The sequence below is a fragment of the Haliotis cracherodii genome, unplaced genomic scaffold (assembly GCF_022045235.1).
Source record: "Haliotis cracherodii isolate W230 unplaced genomic scaffold, xgHalCrac1.p SCAF_41, whole genome shotgun sequence".
NCBI classification, from domain to species: domain Eukaryota; kingdom Metazoa; phylum Mollusca; class Gastropoda; order Lepetellida; family Haliotidae; genus Haliotis; species Haliotis cracherodii.
The window spans coordinates 334,047-355,638 of NW_027266299.1; the positions used below are offsets into that span (position 1 = coordinate 334,047).

A 21,592-nucleotide genomic window follows, 5' to 3' on the forward strand; every position below is an offset into this window, starting at 1 on the left:
ACTGGAATACTGTTAAAAGCGGCGTTAAACCAAACTCACTCACTCACTCAACTGATTACAAGCACCCACATTTCTAACAAGCACCATGAAAATAGGTTTAAATTGTTAAAGCTCAAAGGCTTACGTCATTCTGAAGAATCATCTTATGAACATAATCTGAAAATGTGAAGACAATGTGGCAAAGGTTTCTGATGTAAAAGTGGCACGATGGCTGCAGGCTTATCTATGCATGGGCTTTTCAAAATTATATCTTTACTTCGTTGTAGCTAGGACCATGTAGGACATGTTATAAGAAAATGATATTGATATATTAAAGACATTCAGAGAAATAAAGATTCTAAGTTGCTAATGACAACGGGCAGCCTGACGTAACATCAGTTAACATTAACGTTGTCAGGTTAGGTGAGATAAAGATTTATTATTTCATCCGACTACGACATGGTTAACAAAGATCTATAAACCATAAAATCACATAGGTGTGGTCATAGTGTCACTAATATCTTACGTGGAAGGACTTCTTAGGACGTGCAAATTTTAGTTCAATGACTGAGAAGAGGACCTAAGACACAGATAATGACATAAAAATGTCATTCCTTTTTTTAACTATAACCTCATAAATTGCCCAAAATTTGAACAGCCATAAGGTGAGGTGGAATGGGGTTTAACGTCGCGTCCAAGATTATTGCACTTATACAGCGACGTGCATGTACGTGTGTGTGTTTGTGTGGCTGCTTGTACTAGTCCGGACTGATGCCGATTTATAGGGCTAGCTCACCGAGGTACCATGCCGCAGTTTAACATGAATACCCCACTCAGACATAGACTCCGAGCCGACCAGTCCTTGTTTTAGTCCCTTAATGCCGAGCGCCAGACAGGATAACAACAAGTACCATCTTTTAACGTCTTTTGGTATGACGCGGTCGGGGATCGAACCCCGGACCTTCCGCTCTACGGGCGGACGCTCTACCACTTGACCACGGAGGCGGTCCGATCAGCCAAAACGAAAGGTCTATCACAGGATATCATATACAATTTATGCGGAATCAAAGTATTGTTTTGTTTTATTTGTTGCTTAACACTGAACTGATCAATAATACAGTTATACGGAAACCTGTAAATAATCTGGACCATAAACCCAAAGATTGGTCAACCAAGCAGTTAGGGTACGATGACATGAAATCCCCCAGTCACCAAGCTTAACCACTGCATACATTTAGTCGCCTCTGAGAACAGATTGCCGGGACCTATCCTACCCAGAAATCTCCATAGGGTGATATCAAAGCGAAATATCACTGGTGGAGTCCATTAATCTTGACAAAATCTCAAAGCAGCCCTATTTCACAATTTCACATAGAGCAATGAACAAATCCACATGGTGTCCTCATATACGGTAAGGCATCATACAAACGTCAAGATATTAAAGATTTGTTTGTTTGTTGTGAAACGCAGCACTCTGCAATATTCCAGACTGCCGTCTATAAATAATCCAGTCTTGACCAGACAGTCCAGTGATTGACATCATGAGCATCGATCCGCCCAAGTTGGATACGATGACATGCATCAACCAAGTCAGCGAGCCTGACCACCCGATCCCCTTAGTCGCCTTTTACAACAAGCATAGTCGCCTTTTACGGCAAGCATGGGTTCCCATAGTCCTTTTCTAAACCGGATCTTCAGGGGTGAGATATTAAAGAAGTAATCAAACAAGTATTTCTTGTATATTTATTACTCTTTATGCATTACATGAATATTACTCATAACAAACAACTGATAAGGTCCCCATTCAGAAAAACAAGAACAAAAAGCGTAACAAAAGATTTCCTCACAAAAGAGTTCCCTGTTTCTTAGGCTAATTCCATGTTTCATTATGGTTGGTTGGTTGGTTGGTTGGTTTGTTGTTTAACGCTACACTCAGCATTATTCCAGCTATATGACGGCAGTCTGTAAATAATCGAGTCTGGACCATACAATCCAGTGATTGACATCCTGAGCATCGATCCAGGCAAATGGAATCGATGACATGCATCAACCAAGTCAGCGAGCCTGACCACCCGATCCCATTAGTCGCCTTTCCCAACAAGCATAAGCACCTTTTACGGCAAGCATTGGTTGCTGAAGACCTATTCTACCCCCGAATCTTCACGGGTCGTTTCAGTATGGTGGCTCAAGCACAAGTCCTAATCACACAGTTGCAGTGTATTATGCTTTTTCATGGGAGGATAGGCCAAGTACTAGTACTGCATTGTTGAAGCCTAAGGAATTGGCTGATTTATGGCAAAGAATTATGGGGATGTATTAGGAGAAGAATAGGTGACCAGTACTCACTGCTTGTCATCTGAGTGGACTAGCATGGATCAAGGTTGTTTTGTTTTGTTTGTTGTTTAACGCCACACTCTGCAATATTCCAGCTATATGACGGCGGTCTGTAACTAATCAAGTCTGGTCCAGACAATCCGGTGCTGACATCATGAGCATTGATCCACGCAATTGGGGTACAATGACATGCATCATCAACCAAGCAAGGATAAGAATTTATGGATGAACAACTTCTTTATTACAATTAAGAGTGACGTTTCTGTGTAGGTTCTAACACCTTTATCAAGCAAGTGATTGCTAGTCTCCATGAAGATGACGAATAACTTCTTTGAAAGGCATTTAGAAGTTGGAGTAAATAGTAAGGATAAGAATTTATGGATGAACACTGTAAGAACCTACACCAAAACGTCGCTCTTAATTGTAATAAACTATCATCAACCAACTCAGCGAGCCTGACCACCCGATCCTGTCAGTCTCCTCTGACCGCCACGAAAAGCTGCATTAACTAGAGGTCACCCTGGAGATAAAGAGCACAAAGACATCCCAGCAGTACATACACATATGTTGCTGAAAACATACCAAACATGTTGCACAACAAAAACTGTAACAGCATCCCCCCCCCCCCACCACACACACACACTAAACTGAAAGCCTCAAACAAATACATAATTAAACATATATTAGAAATTTATTGATTTCTATTTTGACCTTCTCAATTGGTTAGAAGACACATAAACATAATAGAAGTGTGGCTTAACCCAGGACTTGTAAATCTGGGATTCAAACCAATGATGGGCATCCTTGCAACTATTGAATGACCTTTGATTACTGGTTAACCCATCCGTGCCTAGTGAAATAGAGTGTTATAGTTGAGGATTTTAAAAATGGAGTTGCACAGGACAAAGTATGATAATGGCCCCGTTTGATGTTTGACATTTCGCATGGGTCAAAAATGTCCCTGATGCGAATTTGTCCTTTCTTGATGCAACCAATGATAAGGGTCCTTTTAGCATAATGACAGAAACGAGAACGTTAACGGAAGTGTTCATATGACCGATTGCTTACCTGTGTTCATTTCAGTACTTGCACGTTTTAAGCTTGTCACAAAATAAGTTTGTAAGGCTCAAATGTGTCTTAAAAGGCTGATTTATGTTTTGAGAAGCAATTTACGATGTTTGAACATGAGCCCGGCTTTCGGCCAATCTGATATTCATAGATCCCAAATGTACCTACCAATAGTCCAGACAGATGGTAAGACATTCATTCTGAAGTTCGAAACATTTTCCATTTTCGTAAAATTAAGAACTATATTAAACCAGAAGGCCAAAACTTGCAAGCCTAAGAAAACGATCTTTTTCTGAGCCATCTCAAGTATTCTGCATTCTGAACGTTTGACATTTCAAATGGGTCAAAAAGGTCCCTGATCCTATCTCATCCTTTGCTGATCAAGCTCATGCAGAAGTCACTCACTCCACTCTAACTATTGAACAATATTTTCAAAATAAACAGTAGACGAATAGTTATAGTTCCTACACACCATTGTACACTGTCTGACACTTCACACTTACAGATGGTTTCACAGACCACATATTCTTAACAGGTTACCATGAATACCTTAGACAGCGTTAGAAATTAGCACTAGTCCTATAGTCCTTACCAAACTGGCGAACAGTAAAGGTATCCTAAGGACTTGAAGAAATTGGCCCATTTTATCATTGTAAGGACTGCCGGACAAAAACTGTTTTTAAAGCTGTTAGAGGTGCTTAGTGTTCAAAATGCTTAGCGACAAAAGCATGATAATTAAAACAAGAACAAATATAGGATTCAAATGCCGTATTCAACGTATTAAGCACAAAGTTCCAAACAGGTGAGTGAGTGAGTGAGTTGGGTTCAACGCCGCTTTTAACAGTATTCCAGTTATATCACGGCGTGTCAGCTTAATGTGGGAGGAAAGCCCGAAGTGATGCAGGTCTCAGACGTTTTCCACTTCGGTGAAACCCACGAGCACGGGTATGGTGCTGACAAACCTAGAAACATAATCGGGGCGAACCGGGATTCGAACCCACAATCATAGGTTTCTGGCGTGCCCAAGGGACGCAACTCTGCACAGTGAATCGCGGCGCCTTAGACGACTGGGCCACCCGTGCCCCCAGTTCCAAACAGGGCGACCACAAAATCCCTAAAAGATGTCCGCCGGTACAGATTTGGATCAGAGCTTCACACATTTGCAAATTACATCACCATAACTATGATTTTGGCAAAACAGAGGAACGCAAGACTGCGCATTGAATTGCATCAAGCTTGTTGGCCAGGTCACAGTGCAAATCTCAACACTTGAACACAAACCTAAAGCACATTAATCCACAACCTACGGCTTGTGTCACTTGCAAGAAAAGAAATTGTCTTAAAACTGATAGAGAGTAATAAGTACTGAGTACTAATTACTGCCGAAAAGTACTAAGTACCATTGAAACATTCCTCCATTTAAACTACCATATCACAACATAGTTGCATCATGTAGATGTAGCACTGAATGGCATCATTAATGGATTGTCCTTGCACTTTAGAAGTTGGGGAAATGTATAAACTGTGCTTGTTTTACCAATTTGCTGAAAAAAGCTTGCCATGATATGGATATTATGATGCTTCTATAGACATTCATACACTTGGGTTATAGGACTTATGCAAGTTAATACTGTAAACGATAGGTTTATCACTCAGGGAACACGGTGTGACGTAGACTCAGTGTGACTGTGTGCTCCTAGGCAACAGTTCTGGGTACAGAGACAAACGACCCATGAAGATCCGGGGTAGAATAGGTCTTCAGCAACCCATGCTTGCCATAAAAGGCGACTATGCTTGTCGTAAAAGGCTAGTAACAGGATCGGGTGGTCAGGCTCGCTGACTTGGTTGATGCAGGTCATCGATCCCAATTGTGTGGATCGATGCTCATGATATCAATCACTGGATTGTCTGGTCCAGACTCGATTATTTTACAGACCGCCTTCATATAGCTGGAATATTGCTGAGTGTGGCGTAAAACAACAAACCAGACAACACAGAAACAGGGACTTGTCTGGGATTCCAAACTGACAACCCTTGGCAAGCTAATTGGAAATTGAGTTATTTTTTTCAAAATTGGGATTCTTTTAGGTCCTGTTTTCTTAGGTTAAGAGTTTTTTAACATCATATATATATATATATATATATATATATATATATATATATATATATAAAACAGTATCTTCAAGGACGTAAAACTAAGCATTAAAGCCTCTTCCTCTTTATTGGTCCTGATATCAGTGAAAACAAGTGGACCTGACCAAGTCATCATATCAGTTACCATAAATAAAGAACGTTTTAATTACAATATGGGAATTTTAATGGACATCTGTTGCAGCCTTGAGGCTGAATATCAGCCTCTGATTTGTTTGTTTGTTGTTTAATGCTGCAATCAGCAATATTCCAGCTATACCAAGGCGGTCTGTAAATAATCAATCTTGACCAGGTAATCCAATGACTGATATCATGAGCATCGATCTACGCAATATGGATATGATGACATGCACCAACCAAGTCAGCAAGCCTGACCATACGATCACTTAAGTCGCCTTTTCAGCAGTAGAAACTAACATTTTTAGTCCACTAGTCCTTATAATGATAACATATAGCAAAACCCTTAAAAAGGGCAAATTTCAACTAGTCCTTATGATACCTTAACTTGGGCAGTTTGGCAAGGACTTCAGGACTAGTGCACATTTCTGACGCTACTTTTACGACAAACACAATAATCTTAATCCAGATCTTCAAAGGTACCAGCCTCTGAGCAGGTCTAGATAATTTCCTGAGAAGGTACAGCAAATCTTATTCCCATAGCAACAAGCCTAAGTTGTCTGTTGCCATGACGGCAAGTATATTTTCCCCAGCAATTTAGGTATTTTACATGTAAGGTAAGAACACACTTATTATACTTGATGGGAAAAAAAGGATTGCACACTTCTGTTTTAAATTGAAAAGTAATAAAATCATGTAGATTTTAAAAACAATTATCTCAGAAAAGTTAACTATTCTGAATACAGAGAGGTGGACATTAACATCTTCAACATCTTCCCTGACAAGAGCATCCACTAACCTTTTTATGAAAGTCTTGTTTCCACCCTTGCCACATCAAGCCCACTTTCCTATGCCAAATACGATTGGACTATAGCACATAACAATAGTCCAATCAGAGAACAATTAACAAAATCATCATCATGATCATCCATGACTGCACACCTTCGTATGAAAGTGATTTACTGCTGCCTGTCTTTGTTGACACAAATATGTCTTTTTCATATTTTAAACCCTGCAATGATTGCCTGTGTTTTTGTGTCAGGGATGAAATCGCAAATGTTTTCTTTATCTCATCGACTAAATCGTCACCTATGGTAGTCGCCATCATTGTGAAGCTATACGAGATAAGAACAGCGATCTGATTGGATATCCCGTTTTCATTACAAGGGGCACAACTCGTGCTCTACACAAGGTGGCGCCAGGGTTGAGCCAAGAAAAGTGGCCTTGATGTGGCAAGGGTAGAAACTAGACTTTGATATAGGCTAGTGGACAAGCTTGCCTCGGGATGATTGGCCAATAACAACAATGAGGTGCCTCCTCTTTAATACCAGTGGGCTCAACACAAGGCTTTAAGCCTCTATTAACAAGCCTTCTTCAAAAAAGGACTCAAAACGATCATAATTTATCAAACATGTTCAATAATCATTTTTGTGAGGATTGATATCTGAAGCACTAAATCACACACTGACACAAACATTTTGACCATGTTGACAAGCCACTTGTATTCCATTGAACCATGATAATGTTGAGCACAATGAATTAATAGGCAGCCAAGTGCACTAAATCACACACTGACACATGATCTTTACCATGCAAACAAGACACTTGTACTCCACTGAACACGAAAGATGTTGTGCACTATGAATTATTAAGCAACCATGGTGCATGAGAAATTGACAATCTCTCCATGGCTTCTCTAGAGAGAGGTTCCTGGGGAGAGAAATGTGGCAAGTTAGATAAAGCATGATTTAATGGGTGTACATATGGCTGAAAATGCTGAAAGTTTGGGACAGGGTTCGAAATAACCGATTCCCTCTCTAAAGGTTTACAAACCGGGTGAGATCGAAATTCTTTCTCAGATTCAGCTTTTGATTTTTGTAGACAAGGCTTTGTGTTTGTGAGATCTTCTGCCTCGTCTTTGTTTTGCTGAACTGTTTTTGGTGGATCAGAATCCGATTCCGTTTTTACCCGATTCCCAACTTTGCCATCGCCCAAGTCTTTCTCAGCCTGATATTCGGCCATGTCACTCTGATAGAGCAGGGGAGTGAGGGTTGGGAGGGCGGAGAGTCGGCCACACTTCTTCTTGTGATGAGACAGTTGGGTGTATTGACAGTACGCAGCTCCGCATTCACCACACACATACGGCTTCTCGCCCGTGTGAATGCGGCGATGTCGCACTAAGGAGCTTCGCAGTGAAAACCGACCTCCACACAAGTCACACATGTACGGTTTCTCTCCGGTGTGGGTGCGCTCATGAGTTGTTCGTTGGCTTGTTTCCGTGAACGATTTCTCACAATAATGACACTTATAAGGCTTTATTCCATTATGAATTCTTGTGTGATTAGTAAACGAACTGAGTGAGTTGAAGCTCTTGCCACAAACATCACACTGGTAAGGCCGCTCGCCAGTGTGGATGCGATAATGCTTCTCCAATGTTGGGCGTGAGGACAGGAATTTGCCACAAGTTTCGCATCTAAAGACCTGGGAATCCTGCTTCTTCTCCTTCTTTTCCTTCTCTTTATCTTTTTCTGGATGTCTAGGTTTCATGTTCCGTTTCCGTTTCTTCCTCTGAGGCACGACTTCTGTATCCGACTTTCCACCCTCATCAACATCCAACCACAAACCATCATCACCATCTTGAGAACGTCCATCCGTCTCCTCCAGACACTTTACTGCTTCCTTTTTTCCATCATTCTTTTCATCTTTCCTGCAATCTTTCTTTCCCTCGTCTTTCTTTCGAGGCTTAGATGATTTACGTCTGCCTTTAGCCTTCCTGTAATTGGTTGCTTTTCCTTTCACCTCCTCATCGTCTTCTGGGACTTCTGACTCGATGACCCGTGTCACATCCAGAGCTGCATTGGCCTGGATTTGCGATTTCCTCGGAGAGCATTTCCTTTTGGGGGCTATTCGAGACATGTTCTTTTTCTCAATAGCTTGGGCTTCGGTTGGTTGGCTCAAGGTCAGACAAGGTTGATTCTCATCAGGCTCCTCCTCAGGCTCCTCTTTGATGGTGACGACCTCTTGGGCGGGAACCTTAACTGGAATTGGAAAGATGCAAATGAGTAACAGATGCAGAGCTCATACAGCGTCCCAAACCAAGCGTCCTTGGCAGGCAAACTGGGAAACAAAACAACATTTTGTTGAACATTAAGGATTTTTCAAAGTTCTAATTTTCTTAAATTCAGAGCTAGGTTAACATGTTTAATATTGCAATTAATTCAATGTCAAAGCACTTTATTGGTCCTATTATCAGTGACATACAAGTCACATCTGCAAAGCCACAACATTAGGAGGTGAGGTGAAATGGGGTTTAACGTCGTAACAAAGATTATTGCACTTATATAGCGACATGCATGCACGTGTAGGTGTGTGTGTGGCTGCTTGTACTAGTCAGGACTGATTTCGATTTATAGTGCTACCTCACTGAGATACCATGCCGCAGTTTAACATGAATACCCCACTCAGACACAGTATACTGACTCCGAGCCGACCAGTCCTTGTTTTAGCCCCTTAATGCCGAGTAACAACAAGTACCATCATCTCACGTCTTTTGGTATGACGCGGTCGGGGAACGAACCACAGACCTTCCGCTCTCTGGGCGGACAGTCTACCATTAGACCATGGAGGCGGTCTCACAACATCAGGAATAACTATTATATTGCATTGGCCATAATATGAGCCGCTGGGTGCGGAGAAAAGTGCCAAAGGGGAGAGCATCTTAAAAGTTAACCATCAATTATTTTCAGTGAACAAGAAAAGTGAAAAGTTCCAGTTGGTTGGTTGGTTGTTTAACGCCGCACTCAGCAATATTCCAGCTATATGAAGGCGGTCTGTAAATAATCGAGTCTGGACCAGACAATCCATATCATGAGCATCGATCCACACAATTGGGATCAATGACATGCATCAACCAAGTCAGCGAGCCTGACCACCCGATCCCGTTAGTCGCCTCTTTATATACACACCTTCTATGCTTGTTTGTAGAGAAACATCAATCATGTACACACAAAAATATGGACTATGCCGTAAATTTACAGGGGCTTTCATAGAGATTACTTACAGATTGGTCGAGAAGTTGGTTGGGGTGCACTTACTGGAGAGGGGCCCTTAATACTTGAAATGGGAATGTTAATTCTAACTGAAAATGATAACTGACATCTGCTGCAGATTTGGTGCTGGATATTGGCCTCAGAGCAGGGTTTGATAAATCCCCAAAGACATGTCTACAAAACACCTGTTTGTTGAAGAAAAGAGCCACAGGTTTTTGTAGCTGAGCTGAATGTTGATGAGTGAGCGAGTATTGTTTAACGCCGCTTTTGGCAATAATCCAGTAATATCACGGCAGGGGACAGCAGAAATGGGCTTCACACATTGTACCCATGTGGGGAATCACCCGGGTCTTTTGAGTAACGATCAAACACTTGAACCACTACGCTACCTAAGGAAATTGTGAAATCAAATTGTCAGCAAAATTATTGCTGGGAAAATCCTTGTCTAGTCCAAAGTGCCTACTAGATCAAGAAAAAATCAGTTCTCCTAAAACATTTTGTGTCTGTCAAGTGGTGCCAAATATGAAAATATTCCAACAAATGTACCTTAATGTTATCATGGTTACGGCACCAACAAAATACTGAAAGCAGGAAATGATGGAATGGATAAGTAATGAACCAAGATGTTTAAAATGGCTGTTATGGCCACTGCTAACTGATAACTTTGCCAATTTAGTTTGTTTGTTGTTTAATGCCGCACTCTGCAATATTTCAGCTATATGACAGCGATCTGTAAATAATTGAGTCTGGGCCACAAAAACTAGTGATTGACATCATGAGCATCGATCCAGCCAATTGGGGTACCATGACATGCATCAACCAAATCAGCAAGCCTGACCACCCGAACCTGTTGGTTGCCTCTTACGACAAGCATAGTCGCCTTTTACGGCAAGCATGGGTTACTGAAGACCTATTCTACCCCGGATCTTTACATCGCGATATGTATCAGGGATTTATCTGGGATTCCAAACCATTAGGTCTTCCTTGGAAGCCAAATAAGGGAAATATTGTGTCACTACTAACTACACCAAATGTCATGAGATTTTGAACAAAAATGACACAATGGACACAAAAAGCTTTTTCAATATAACTGCTTTGTGACCATATTGAAAAATGGATTCAAAGCTTTTAAACAAATTCAGGTGTCATCGCTGGTAGTAACAATTACGTGAAGTTTCAGTTTCATTGGGCCAGTGGTTTCTGAGAAGATGTTTACAGACGACAGCATCGATGACAACAACAGACCCAGGCAAGCAGGCCATGATATAAGTTCACTTGACTTTTTAGTCAGATGAACTAAATATATTTTTTTCTTCAAAATTATAATGTTAAAAACCCTGTATTAAGGGTTTTCGGAAAGATAAGAAACATTCATAGTTTTCTTGCTGATCACAGGAACAACTGTAAAACATCTCACTCAATTATAAGAGACCACTTTATCTAAAAAAACAAGCCACCATCCGGGTATTTACAATGTCTGTGTTACGTCAGACCCATTGTTAATCACGATAAACATAGCCATCCAAAAAACAATCTCAGTAAAATCCGACCTTAGTTCTTGCTACCGCTAAACAAAGATCTGAAGACACCCCATTAGGGGTCACGTTAGGACGACCTTTCATCTGACTTATCAGAGCTTTGAGAAAGCACAAGAAAGCTGCCTTCTGATTGGTCAATCCATTCGCCGGTCAAAGTTTGCACAAGGTCGCTTTGACGTGACCCGTAATGGGATGTTCTCAGATCTTTGTTAAGCGGAAGCAAGAACTAAGATTTGATTTTAATGAGATTGTCCAAAAACGTAACAAAAGAATTTGATCCGATGATAAATTCATTTTCAGCAGGTTTTAAAGTAAATAAACAATCAGAAGAAAGTTCAGCATCCCTGAAGCCAACCTTGAGTTTTCTGCTCCTCCTTCTCCAGGTACTTCTGCTGCAACTTCAAGTAGATTCTTTTCAGCTTGTCATATTTCTTCTGCAGCTTATCTCGAGCTTCTCTCTCATGAGCAATCTTCTCAAATTCCACCTCGAAGTCGACGCAACCATCAGGAATTGCTTGTTCTTCCTCAGGCTCTTCCAGTGTCCCCTTCATCTTGTGTTTCCTGTTGCCATGGTGAGTAGTAGCTTCATCATCCATGACAACGGGACTCCACCGCTCTCTTGGAAGTCACACACTGCAAAAGATTGGATTACAGATAAAAGCAATATGCACAACAGTCAATATGGAGTCAAATGTATTTGGAATTACCAGTTCATTTGGAAAAAAACCATTAAAATAACAATATATATATACCTGCACCGGGTCTTACAAGACGCAGAAATGTGCGTCCAGTACGAGTAGATGAATAGAAAGGAGGTAGAAAAGCATATATTATTGCATCTTCCCGAGGCAAGAGAGTTAACTGACTTTAAAAGTCCAGTTTCCACCCTTGCCGAACTAAGCTGGAATTACTGGGCTCGATCGTAGCGTCACCAGTGGCTATTACGAGTTATGTCCCTTCTAAGCCTCTCCTATGGGACCAATCAGATTCCACCTCTCTTATCACTTGCGTTTGCTTCACACAAAATGGTGGCGCTCAGTGAGGATGATCTGATCGATGATCAAGATCTATATTGTGATAAAACGGGTCTTGCATCGTGAAATGCATCAAATCACATGAGCACCTTGATTAATAACATGAAAAGATTTTGAAAATATCTCTTGACAATGAGATGCGGTGCAATCGACCGAAATCTGCACGACAGTTTACGAACCAGATTTTGATTTTGATGCGGGATTTTGATTGGACTATGCATAGACTCGTTAGTCCAGACAAAATGTAACTCCATAATTCCAGCCTAGTTCGGCAAGGGTGGAAACTGGACTTTTATGGTCAGTTAACTCTCTTGCCTCGGGAAGATGTACAAGACGCAGATATGTGCGTCCAGTATGAAAAGAAAGGAGGTAGAAAAGCATATATTATTGAGTTGCAAGGGATGCACAATAATATTCATTGTACCAAATTCTTGACAAGAGTTATAAAGTTCCTGCAATTAAAGTAATTGTTCAGTCTTACAGTACAGTACACTACACCATTCCATTACTTTGCAGGACCCTCATATTCCCTGTAAAAAGTTCTTCCAGGAAATATGAGGATCCTGTTCTTAGAACCCTTGATATTAGTTTACTGGGCCCTTAGTTTTGTAGGTCAAGGTAAAATTGGACCCAACAACAACAACTACAACAACAACAACAACAACAACAACAACAACTACAACAACAACAGTGAGCGTGTAAACCAAATAACTTCATAAGCAATGTATGCTCAAAGCCCTGCACAATTATTACCCTGGTCAGTGAGTTTTCATTTACTACCCCAGCTGCCTGTGAAATGCTAGAACAGCAGCAACTTTATTACCTCATCCTACCGGGTACCCATTCACTGATGGGTGAACAGAGGCATACTTTGAACAAAGTTACAAGCAAAAAGGAGACACCACATGCAGCACATGTGCTTCAATGTGGAGCTGGACCGAAGCCCTAGATCTATCTCTTGAAAGCGGTCACCCATCCAAGGACTCTCCGCCGCCAACAACTTAACTGTAACCTGTAACTGATTTGTGTGACCAGTGTGCTGTGCACAGGACCAAGTGAGGTGAGGTGAAATGGGGTTTAACGTCGTGTCAAAGATTATTGCACTTATATAGCGATGTGCATGCACGTGTGTGTTTGGCTGCTTGTACTAGTCCGGACTGCTAACCCACTGAGACACCATGCCGCAGTTTAACACGAATATCCCACTCAGACACAGAATACTGACTCAGAGCAGACCAGTTTTAGCCCCTTACTGCCGAGGGTCAGTCAGGGTAACAACAAGTACCATTTTTTAACAAGACATGAGGTCGAGCTCTACCTGTAAACTACGCATGGTTGGATGCGAAATATCACAAATATGAAACAGAATTATATTTAGGACTGCATTGTACAACTGACAACTGACTGACAAAGCTGAGTAATATTTACATTAGTATGTAAAAAATAGGATCTCCATGTACAATCAGTGTCAAACACATAAGCTCCCAATACATCGCAATACAGATACCTGAACAAAAATATATTGCAATAAAATATTTTTTCCAATACACAGCCCTAATTATATATACATCTATTAAATTTCAATAATTTTATATAAAGACAAAAATACCCTAAAAGTAAGGTACTATGCTCAGCATATGGCCATTTTGACTTGTCATTCATAAAAAAAGAAGAAGTTTTCTTCACCTGAGCAGCTAAGACTTCTCTTCGGAACTGCTTGAAGACAGGTTCACAGGTTTTGTGTGTGTTTCAACCACCAATCTCATTAAAATCAGATCTTAGTTCTCGCTATCACTAAATAAAGATCTGAGGACATCCCATTACCGGTCACGTCAGAACGACCTTTCGCGAACTTTGACCAACCACTGAAATGACAAACATCAGCAAATTAGAAAGCAGCTTTCTCGAGCTTTACGGTACTTGTTTCAGCCTGGCGACTTCCATTTCAGACTACGCTTGAAATTCATGTTAGCACAGTTCTCGATTAAAATTTTGAAAACTGAACAAACGAACATTCCGGAATGTCTAATATATGGTTGAAATTGTATGACAGTACTTCCCATGTACTGTGCAACGCCTCCTCCGTTTAAATGTTTGACACACGGAAGCGAGAGATAAACGATGATATTGATGGAATCAGTCGTACGGGCCGTGACTGTCGTTTGGAATATCGTGTTAAGGTTTTCGAGGTTGCATGATGAGAAAACACATTCCGACTGTCACTTTCATGATCTGGTAAGCGACGCTCTGATTGGTCGGCTGAAAGGTCGTTCTGACGTGACCCATAATGGGATTTCCTCTAAGATCTGATTTTAATGAGATTGTTCAACCACCTACCAAACAACTTGAAGATATAAATCTGAAATAATGCTACAGTGAAGATTAATCCTCATCACCAAATTCTTACTTCAGAATTTCATAGGAATCAGTTACACTTAATCTGAGATTCGATCTCACGTACAAATAATGACATCCTGGCACACTCAAGGTATGTAACTCTGCTCAGCAAATAGCAGCACCAAAGACGACTTAAGCAACAATGCACCCACTGAGGGAGTAATTTTATTATTGATTTACACATTTTTAAAATCAATTATTAGAGCTTTCCTTACAGATATTTCTCCTCATATGTGCCAAACGAAGAAATAATTAGATTAACAACTAACTACATGAACTATCTTCAATCCACTAGTCCAATAACACTATGGGCACATGATTAGCAATAGATTCTTAGGTACTGAGGAGACATAATCATTTTCAAAACATGACAAGGGGTGAAATCATTAAAAAAACATTGTAAGTTCATTCCTAACCAGTGTTGCCAACACCAAATTAGACTATTATGTAACATAAGGTGGATCTGTAGTTGCTGGTTATAGAGTTACCTCCCTTGAAGCAGGAGCTAGTCCAGTTCCTGAGAGCTGTAATAATTTCAGTGAGTGAGTGAGTGAGTGAGTGAGTTGGGGTTAACGCCGCTTTTAACAGTATTCCAGTTATATCGCGGCGTGTCAGCTTAATGTTGGAGGAAAGCCCGAAGTGATGCAGGTTTCAGACGTTTACCACTTCGGTGAAACCCACGAGCACGGGTATGGTGCTGACAAACCTAGAAACATAATCGGGGCGAACCTGGATTCGAACCCACAATCATAGGTTTCTGGCGTGCCCAAGGGACGCAACTCTGCACAGCGAATCGCGGTGCCTTAGACGACTCGGCAATAGTTTCAAGCTTTGGAGCTGTGTCTATACACAGTCACTGCTAGTTACAGTTTGGCATGAAGGAGCTAACTTTTTGCACGTCTTAAATACAAAGCCTACACACAAAAATATTAATCATTGATCAGAAGTTCTGTTGGGTAGAATGGGTCTTCAGCAACCCATGCCTGCCGTAAAGGGCGACAATGCTTGTCGTAAGAGGTGATCGCGTGGTCAGGCTCGCTGACTTGATTGATGCATTTCATCGATCCCAATTGCGTAGATTGATGCTCATGATATCAATCACTGGATTGTCTGGTCCAGACTCGATTATTTACAGATTGCTGGAATATTGCTGAGTGCGGCGTAAAGCAACAAACCAACCAAACCAATCTTAACTGGGAGATCACAAGTCATAAATTTTGGGCCAGTGAATGCTCAAGTAAATCATTAATGACTTGGGGAGGTACGATGACACCGGTCCTGACCTCCCTATGTATTTAAGCATGGATTGCTGGAGGCCATTCCTAATATTGAATCCATGTGGAAAATAAAAAAATAAACCTCGGTGAACATTTGAATAAATTATCAGTACCTGAGAGCTTGCGATGACGTTCATACAATGTTCGGCCATCACTCTATGAAGGTTCATCCTCTAACGAACTTACACAAAGTGAAAGTCAATTCTTATAATTTTCATATAACTATTTTATACTCGAAGAATGTAGATCTAGATCTATACACAATTTTGTTTAGAATCTAGTGTGACGACATGTTTACACAGTGAGTGAGTGAGTATGATTTTACGCCGCTTTTAGCAATATTCCAGCAATATCACGGCGGGGGACACCAGTAATGGGCTTCACACATTGTACCCATGTTGGGAATTAAACCTGGGTCTTCGGCGTGACGAATGAACGCTTTAACCACTAGGCTACCCGACCGCCCTCTGTTTACACAGACAGCATACAACCAGCTGTTTTGCCGGATAAAATACTTTCTCAAAAAGAGAGGTGGAGTGAGCGTATGTATGCTCAACTTGCTCTACAGGAACATCTGTTGTAGTTTGTTTCCAACAAATGTATTGAAATAATATCATCAGTAGAAAGGTGTTAGGAACTACCTCAGTAAGTCTGTCAGAATGAGAGAGCGTCGTAATACATTTACATCAAGTAAAAGATGCCAAAATGGCTGACACAAAAAATTTGACAGGAGAGAATTCTGAAGTTGTTAATGAACCTGTTGCGGTTACATGTCATCATTGATCAATTGGCCGATCATTGGTGGTGATTATAGAGTTGTGTCAAATAGATATTACGGTAGATTTATAGATTCCTGTAGATGACCACTGTAGTCCAGACATGGATTGAGTCAATACTACGATAGTTTGGATGTGCATTTCTTCATTTTGTTTACAAGTAGGGGTTGTAGCGAGGATATTTGTGAACGATCATGCAGTCAAACTCTCTCACGTTTCTCAATGTATGCTAAAAAGTTGACTTATAAACCTCTAGTGACGTCACTCTATTGTCTCGCCAGGGTCTTCTTTTACTGACTAAACCTCTACTGGTAGTTTACCGGGCATTCCTAGGGTAATCCCCGGGCATTCCTAGAGTAATCCCCGGGCATTCCCAGGGTAAGCCCCGGGCTTTCTGCAAGAAATCCAGGGAGATTTTCTACTGAAAGCCCGATTTTTGTTCCGAAGTATACCCTCTGTATTGAATTACCTTTCTGCATGAAAAAAAACAACAGAACATGGCTCAACTATTTATTGATATTAGTTGAAATTGAAATTGAGCGTCACAGTTCAATTTAGTTTGTCTTCAGGTCTTTGGTCATCTGCTCTTTTTGGATCAGCTTCTTCACGTGATGGCAAGTTCATTTTTTTGGACATACTAAGTATGTCAGAGACCGTTGCCTTTTGGTTGTCAGAAGTTCTCTTGTAATTTCGAACAGCGTCGCTCCGATGTCCTGAAACAAATTGTTTAGATTACTGAAAGTATTACACAAACAGCATACAAATACACTTAAAAACTATTAGAGATTCCAAAAACACCAACATTACCATATATATCATAAATAAAAAGACCATCTTACTGGTTTGGAAAAAATATTTCTTTGAAATGTTAAGACTTTTGCTGAATAACAATTTCTTATTACTGCAGGACTAAAAAGTTTATCAAACTACCGGTAATTTCGCAAATCATTTGTTCATCAACGTCACCTTGATACAATCGAGTGGCTGCCGTGGCTCTCAAGGAATGGCTTGTCTTCATGTCCTCAATAACGGACGTCTTGCACAGTCTTTTGACGGTAACTTGTAAGGTGTAGTGGCAGATGGCATTTGCAGTATACCAGTCTTTCGACGTTCTAGTCCTTCTTGGAGTGAAGTAGAAGTATTCAGTATGTTCACCAGGTTTGCTGGGGAAAATAAGATAGAAAGGGACACTTGTAACATTTGTTTTTGTGAAACAATGCAATGAGTGGGCTGAGACTCCACCTTCTAAAAATTTCATTCAAAATTTAGAATGTAGTCAAGATTTATATATACCGATTATCAAATACATAATTCCCAAACACCTAAATAAACGTAGGTAATACATGCAATATGCATTGGTGTTTTTAACACTTACCACAAAGTGTACTTTTCAAAGAGACGCACAAAACATCTTTTAGGGTTGTCCGTGTTCTCATACGCTCGAACATGTTTCAGTACCAGCTTCCTGTGCTTCAGGCCGCCGTGATTAGTCTTTGACGCGTCTTCCGTGGAGAGTAGATACTTTCTGCCATTATCGTCAGTGTGGGGACCTGTTATTTGGGGGTTCGAGAACAGCCTCGGCGCTCTATGCTCTCTTCCTCCTCGCAGTGCGAAATGCAAACCTGTGTAAATGTTTTGAAAATGTGTATTTTAGACAACGGCAAATATGAACAATAATGAAAATTCAGTTAATAAATTCAACAAACTGTTAAACTTTTGTGTTCAAAAAGGTTCACACATTAATATTTCAATTTTATATGTGAATGAACAAATTCCAATGATTTAGTTTATACTATTTGTAAAAGTGATTTTCGAAGATATAAAGAAAAACAACTGTGTGATTTACTCTACTTACCGGTAAGATAAAGAACCGTATCCACAAGTTGCCGAGGGTCGTCTTCGCCTAATGAACCGCTACTCCACAAGCGCTCTTCGACGTCCATTGATATAGTTTCAGTTTTCTTCCTGGCAGAGCTGCCCAGTCCTTTTTTAGAAAGTTCCTTCATTAAAGCGTCCAGACATGTTCTGCTCTCTTCAAACTGTTGATCCTCGAACAAATTAATGTCCTTTCGCCTCAAGCCACTCTGAAGAGCGGTAAACAGTCCATGTACAGTGTCCGCCGTGTACTGCGTGCCGTCCAGTTTCCTCGCCTCAAAAAGGAAATATTTGAAAGCGGTGTTTATAGTAGATAGGCTCATTTCGACTATATCCTCTGTCAAGCACTTTTGCGGTAATTCCAAATTGTCCGCAATTGACCATGACTTGCGTTCTTCTTGCCACCGTTTAAATGTTGAGAATGCCCAGTCATTTTTATAACGTGTTGTTCTAGGGACACAGATCTCAATTTTCTTGGCTATTTCACGCTCAGAGAGTGGATCTCCAAAACAGAATTTAAAGTCATCACTTTCCTTGTCTTTTTCAGCACAGGATGCTGATTCTTTAAAAACTGACTGCGTCAGAAATATATCGTTGTTGTCAGCGTCCATCCTCTTCAGTGGAATTCATTCGACTGGCTTGAACCATGTGCGCTAATTGTTACAACGGGCCTGAAGCATGTGCGTCACGTGCAGCGCGCGGATGTACTCCCCGCGTGTTGCAGTTAAACTCTCAACAGTAAATATCAATGAATTCATGTTAATACCAATTAGTAAAATCCGCGGGCATACTTCCCAAACAACACCTCCGACGCGGTTTTGATCCTACACTTCAAGACTAAAGGGTCTAAATGATCAGAAACAACGCTTCTGTATTTATTCTCATTAGGAAATACCCAGGGGTTTCCCAGGAATGGGGAAGAAGTCCGTCTGTGTTTACGTCATTTCAAGAACACAGTCTCGCGAAAAACATATGAACGTCAAATTGCGTCTTTCATACACTAATGAACGTCAATTTCTCAGTCATGTGACCAACCTCTCGTCCAATGGAAAAATATATTGTGTAAACTTCAAATCAAATAATTATTAAGATTTAATCAGACAAAATCCTGCACAAATAGTGATTGAGTGAGTTGGGTTTAACACCATAGTCAAGTCATATCATGGCGTGGAAGGATTTACCTAGACCTGCTCAGAGGCAGGTATTCGGCCCAAAGTCTGCAGCAAATGTTGATAAAAATTCCCAAATTGGAAGAATATATTTTCGAACTCATGTAATAACTCAATTAAATTTAATCTGCAGTTCACTGTTAACAGGACCAATAAAGAGGAAGTTGTTTTTATGCTTTGTTTTATATAATATTGCATCGAATAATGTTACAAACCTTCTGAATTTAAGTTGGTTGGTTGGTTTGTTGTTTAACACCGCACTCAGAAGTATTCCAGCAATATAACGGCGGTCTGTAAATAATCGAGTCTGGACCAGACAATCCAGTGATTGACATCATGATCATCGATCCACGCAATTGGGATTGATGACATGCATCAACCAAGTCAGCGAGCCTTTTACGACAAGCATAGTCACCTGAATTTAAGAAAATTAGATTTTTAAAAATATCAAAATTTTGAACAATGATTTTTCCCAAATTGCAAGCCAGGAGCATTTAGTTTTGAATCCTAGATAGTCCCTGGAAAGTGCTGATAGTTGATACATACTTAAAATATGATTTAAAAGTAGGATTAGTGGAAAAAAATAACATGTTTGGGACAAAAAAATTAATTTATTTTGAAATCTGACATCAAATGATATCTTGTAAAAATGACTCCCTACGAAAGACCTGTGACACCATCCCAACAGGCATCAGCGATAGAAATTGCCACTGGTCCTAAAGGCCTTGCCAAACTTCCCTTTAGTTAAGGTACTATAAGGACTAGAAGAAATTTGCCATTTTTAAGGGTTTTGCTATATGTTATCATCATAAGAACTAGTGGCAGGCTTAGAATTAACTCTAGCTCGCTCCGGTCACGTGATATGCCTACACCCGCTCTGTGTGGTCACTGATGCAGAAATGAGTGAGTGAGTTTGATTTTACACCACTTTTAGCAATATTCCAGCAATATCACGGCGGGGGACACCAGAAATGGGCTTCACACATTGTACCCATGTCGGGAATCGAAACCGGGTCTTCAGCGTGACGAGCAAACACTTTAACCACTGAGCTACCTGACTGCCCCGAAGCAGAAAAGAAATAAGGCGAGAGCTGAGTAAGCATGGGGGTCTTCAGCTGTTGTTTATAAAAAAAGCTTCAGAACAGTCAATGTCCTGTCCCTTTAACCTGCACAGTTAAATGAAATAACACCTAAATAGTTTGTTAGAATGAACCAGTTAAATATGTATTATTATCCAATTCAACTGATGGTTGATTATGTGTCTCTAGTGCAAACCAAATGAGGCTAATGTATCTATATATTGGCCTAGTTCCCCATACAGTCATTTTATAAATGATCTATGTTCCATAAATAGTATGGTCTATGATCCATAAATAGTATGTTCTATGTTCCATAAATAGTATGGTCTATGTTCCATAAATAGTAATGTGCATTTTATATTCTGTGCATACATTACACATCATGCAAACGTAGGTTGAAACGTGGATTGAGTTTATGATATAACAGACTTAAGAATAGCGACTGAGGTCGTGTATGTTGTATTTTTTATCCACGCCTGACGAGGCCTCACTCTGGAAATGACATCCGTCATGATAGTATTGATACGACGAAAGCGTCGTCTGCAAACCTTCAGCCCATCTTATATTGTCATTTCTGACGTAAATATAAGTCAAACCTGCTAAAAACGTTCCAGATGTCCCATTCATTACCTTTGTTTTGAAAAATAAATTAGAAAGAACGACTTGAAAATGACAACCAATATTTCGCACATCTGTTTTCTTTCTTTCGCGATTCCAGTCGTCTAACTAAGGGCGGGTAACTCTCGATT

At 40.4% G+C, this 21,592-nt stretch overlaps 2 protein-coding genes and 1 long non-coding RNA gene across 3 annotated transcripts in view; 1 reads left to right on the forward strand and 2 right to left on the reverse strand.

Annotated features, from left to right (window-relative positions):
- The window catches only part of LOC139441573 (uncharacterized), a 395,726-nt gene that overhangs the window by 101,437 nt on the left and 272,697 nt on the right, over window positions 1-21,592 (forward strand). The gene's annotated exons all lie outside the window — the stretch shown is intronic.
- Window positions 6,948-21,559, reverse strand: LOC139441585 (uncharacterized). Its single transcript, XM_071222397.1, has 3 exons — window positions 21,474-21,559; window positions 11,592-11,869; window positions 6,948-8,687 (listed from the first exon to the last, which is right to left on the reverse strand). Exons 2-3 carry the CDS (start codon window positions 11,830-11,832, stop codon window positions 7,288-7,290), a joined length of 1,641 nt encoding a protein of 546 aa, XP_071078498.1. The 5' UTR covers window positions 11,833-11,869; window positions 21,474-21,559; the 3' UTR covers window positions 6,948-7,287.
- LOC139441598 (uncharacterized protein KIAA1958-like) lies at window positions 17,270-18,918 on the reverse strand. The gene is made up of 4 exons (XM_071222410.1): window positions 18,576-18,918; window positions 18,096-18,342; window positions 17,651-17,883; window positions 17,270-17,433 (listed from the first exon to the last, which is right to left on the reverse strand). The coding sequence occupies exons 1-4, from the start codon at window positions 18,916-18,918 to the stop codon at window positions 17,270-17,272; spliced, it is 987 nt and encodes a 328-aa protein (XP_071078511.1).

Coding starts and splice junctions, on each gene's coding strand:
- LOC139441585 (XM_071222397.1), bottom strand. CDS start 11,832: ATGGATGATGAAGCTACTACTCACCATGGCAACAGGAAACACAAGATG. Junction 8,688..11,591: donor GGAGGAGCAGAAAACTCAAG/GTTGGCTTCAGG, acceptor TTCCAATTCCAG/TTAAGGTTCCCGCCCAAGAG.
- LOC139441598 (XM_071222410.1), bottom strand. CDS start 18,918: ATGAGCCTATCTACTATAAACACCGCTTTCAAATATTTCCTTTTTGAG. Junction 18,343..18,575: donor TACGGTTCTTTATCTTACCG/GTAAGTAGAGTA, acceptor ACATTTACACAG/GTTTGCATTTCGCACTGCGA. Junction 17,434..17,650: donor AATGATTTGCGAAATTACCG/GTAGTTTGATAA, acceptor AATTTGTTTCAG/GACATCGGAGCGACGCTGTT.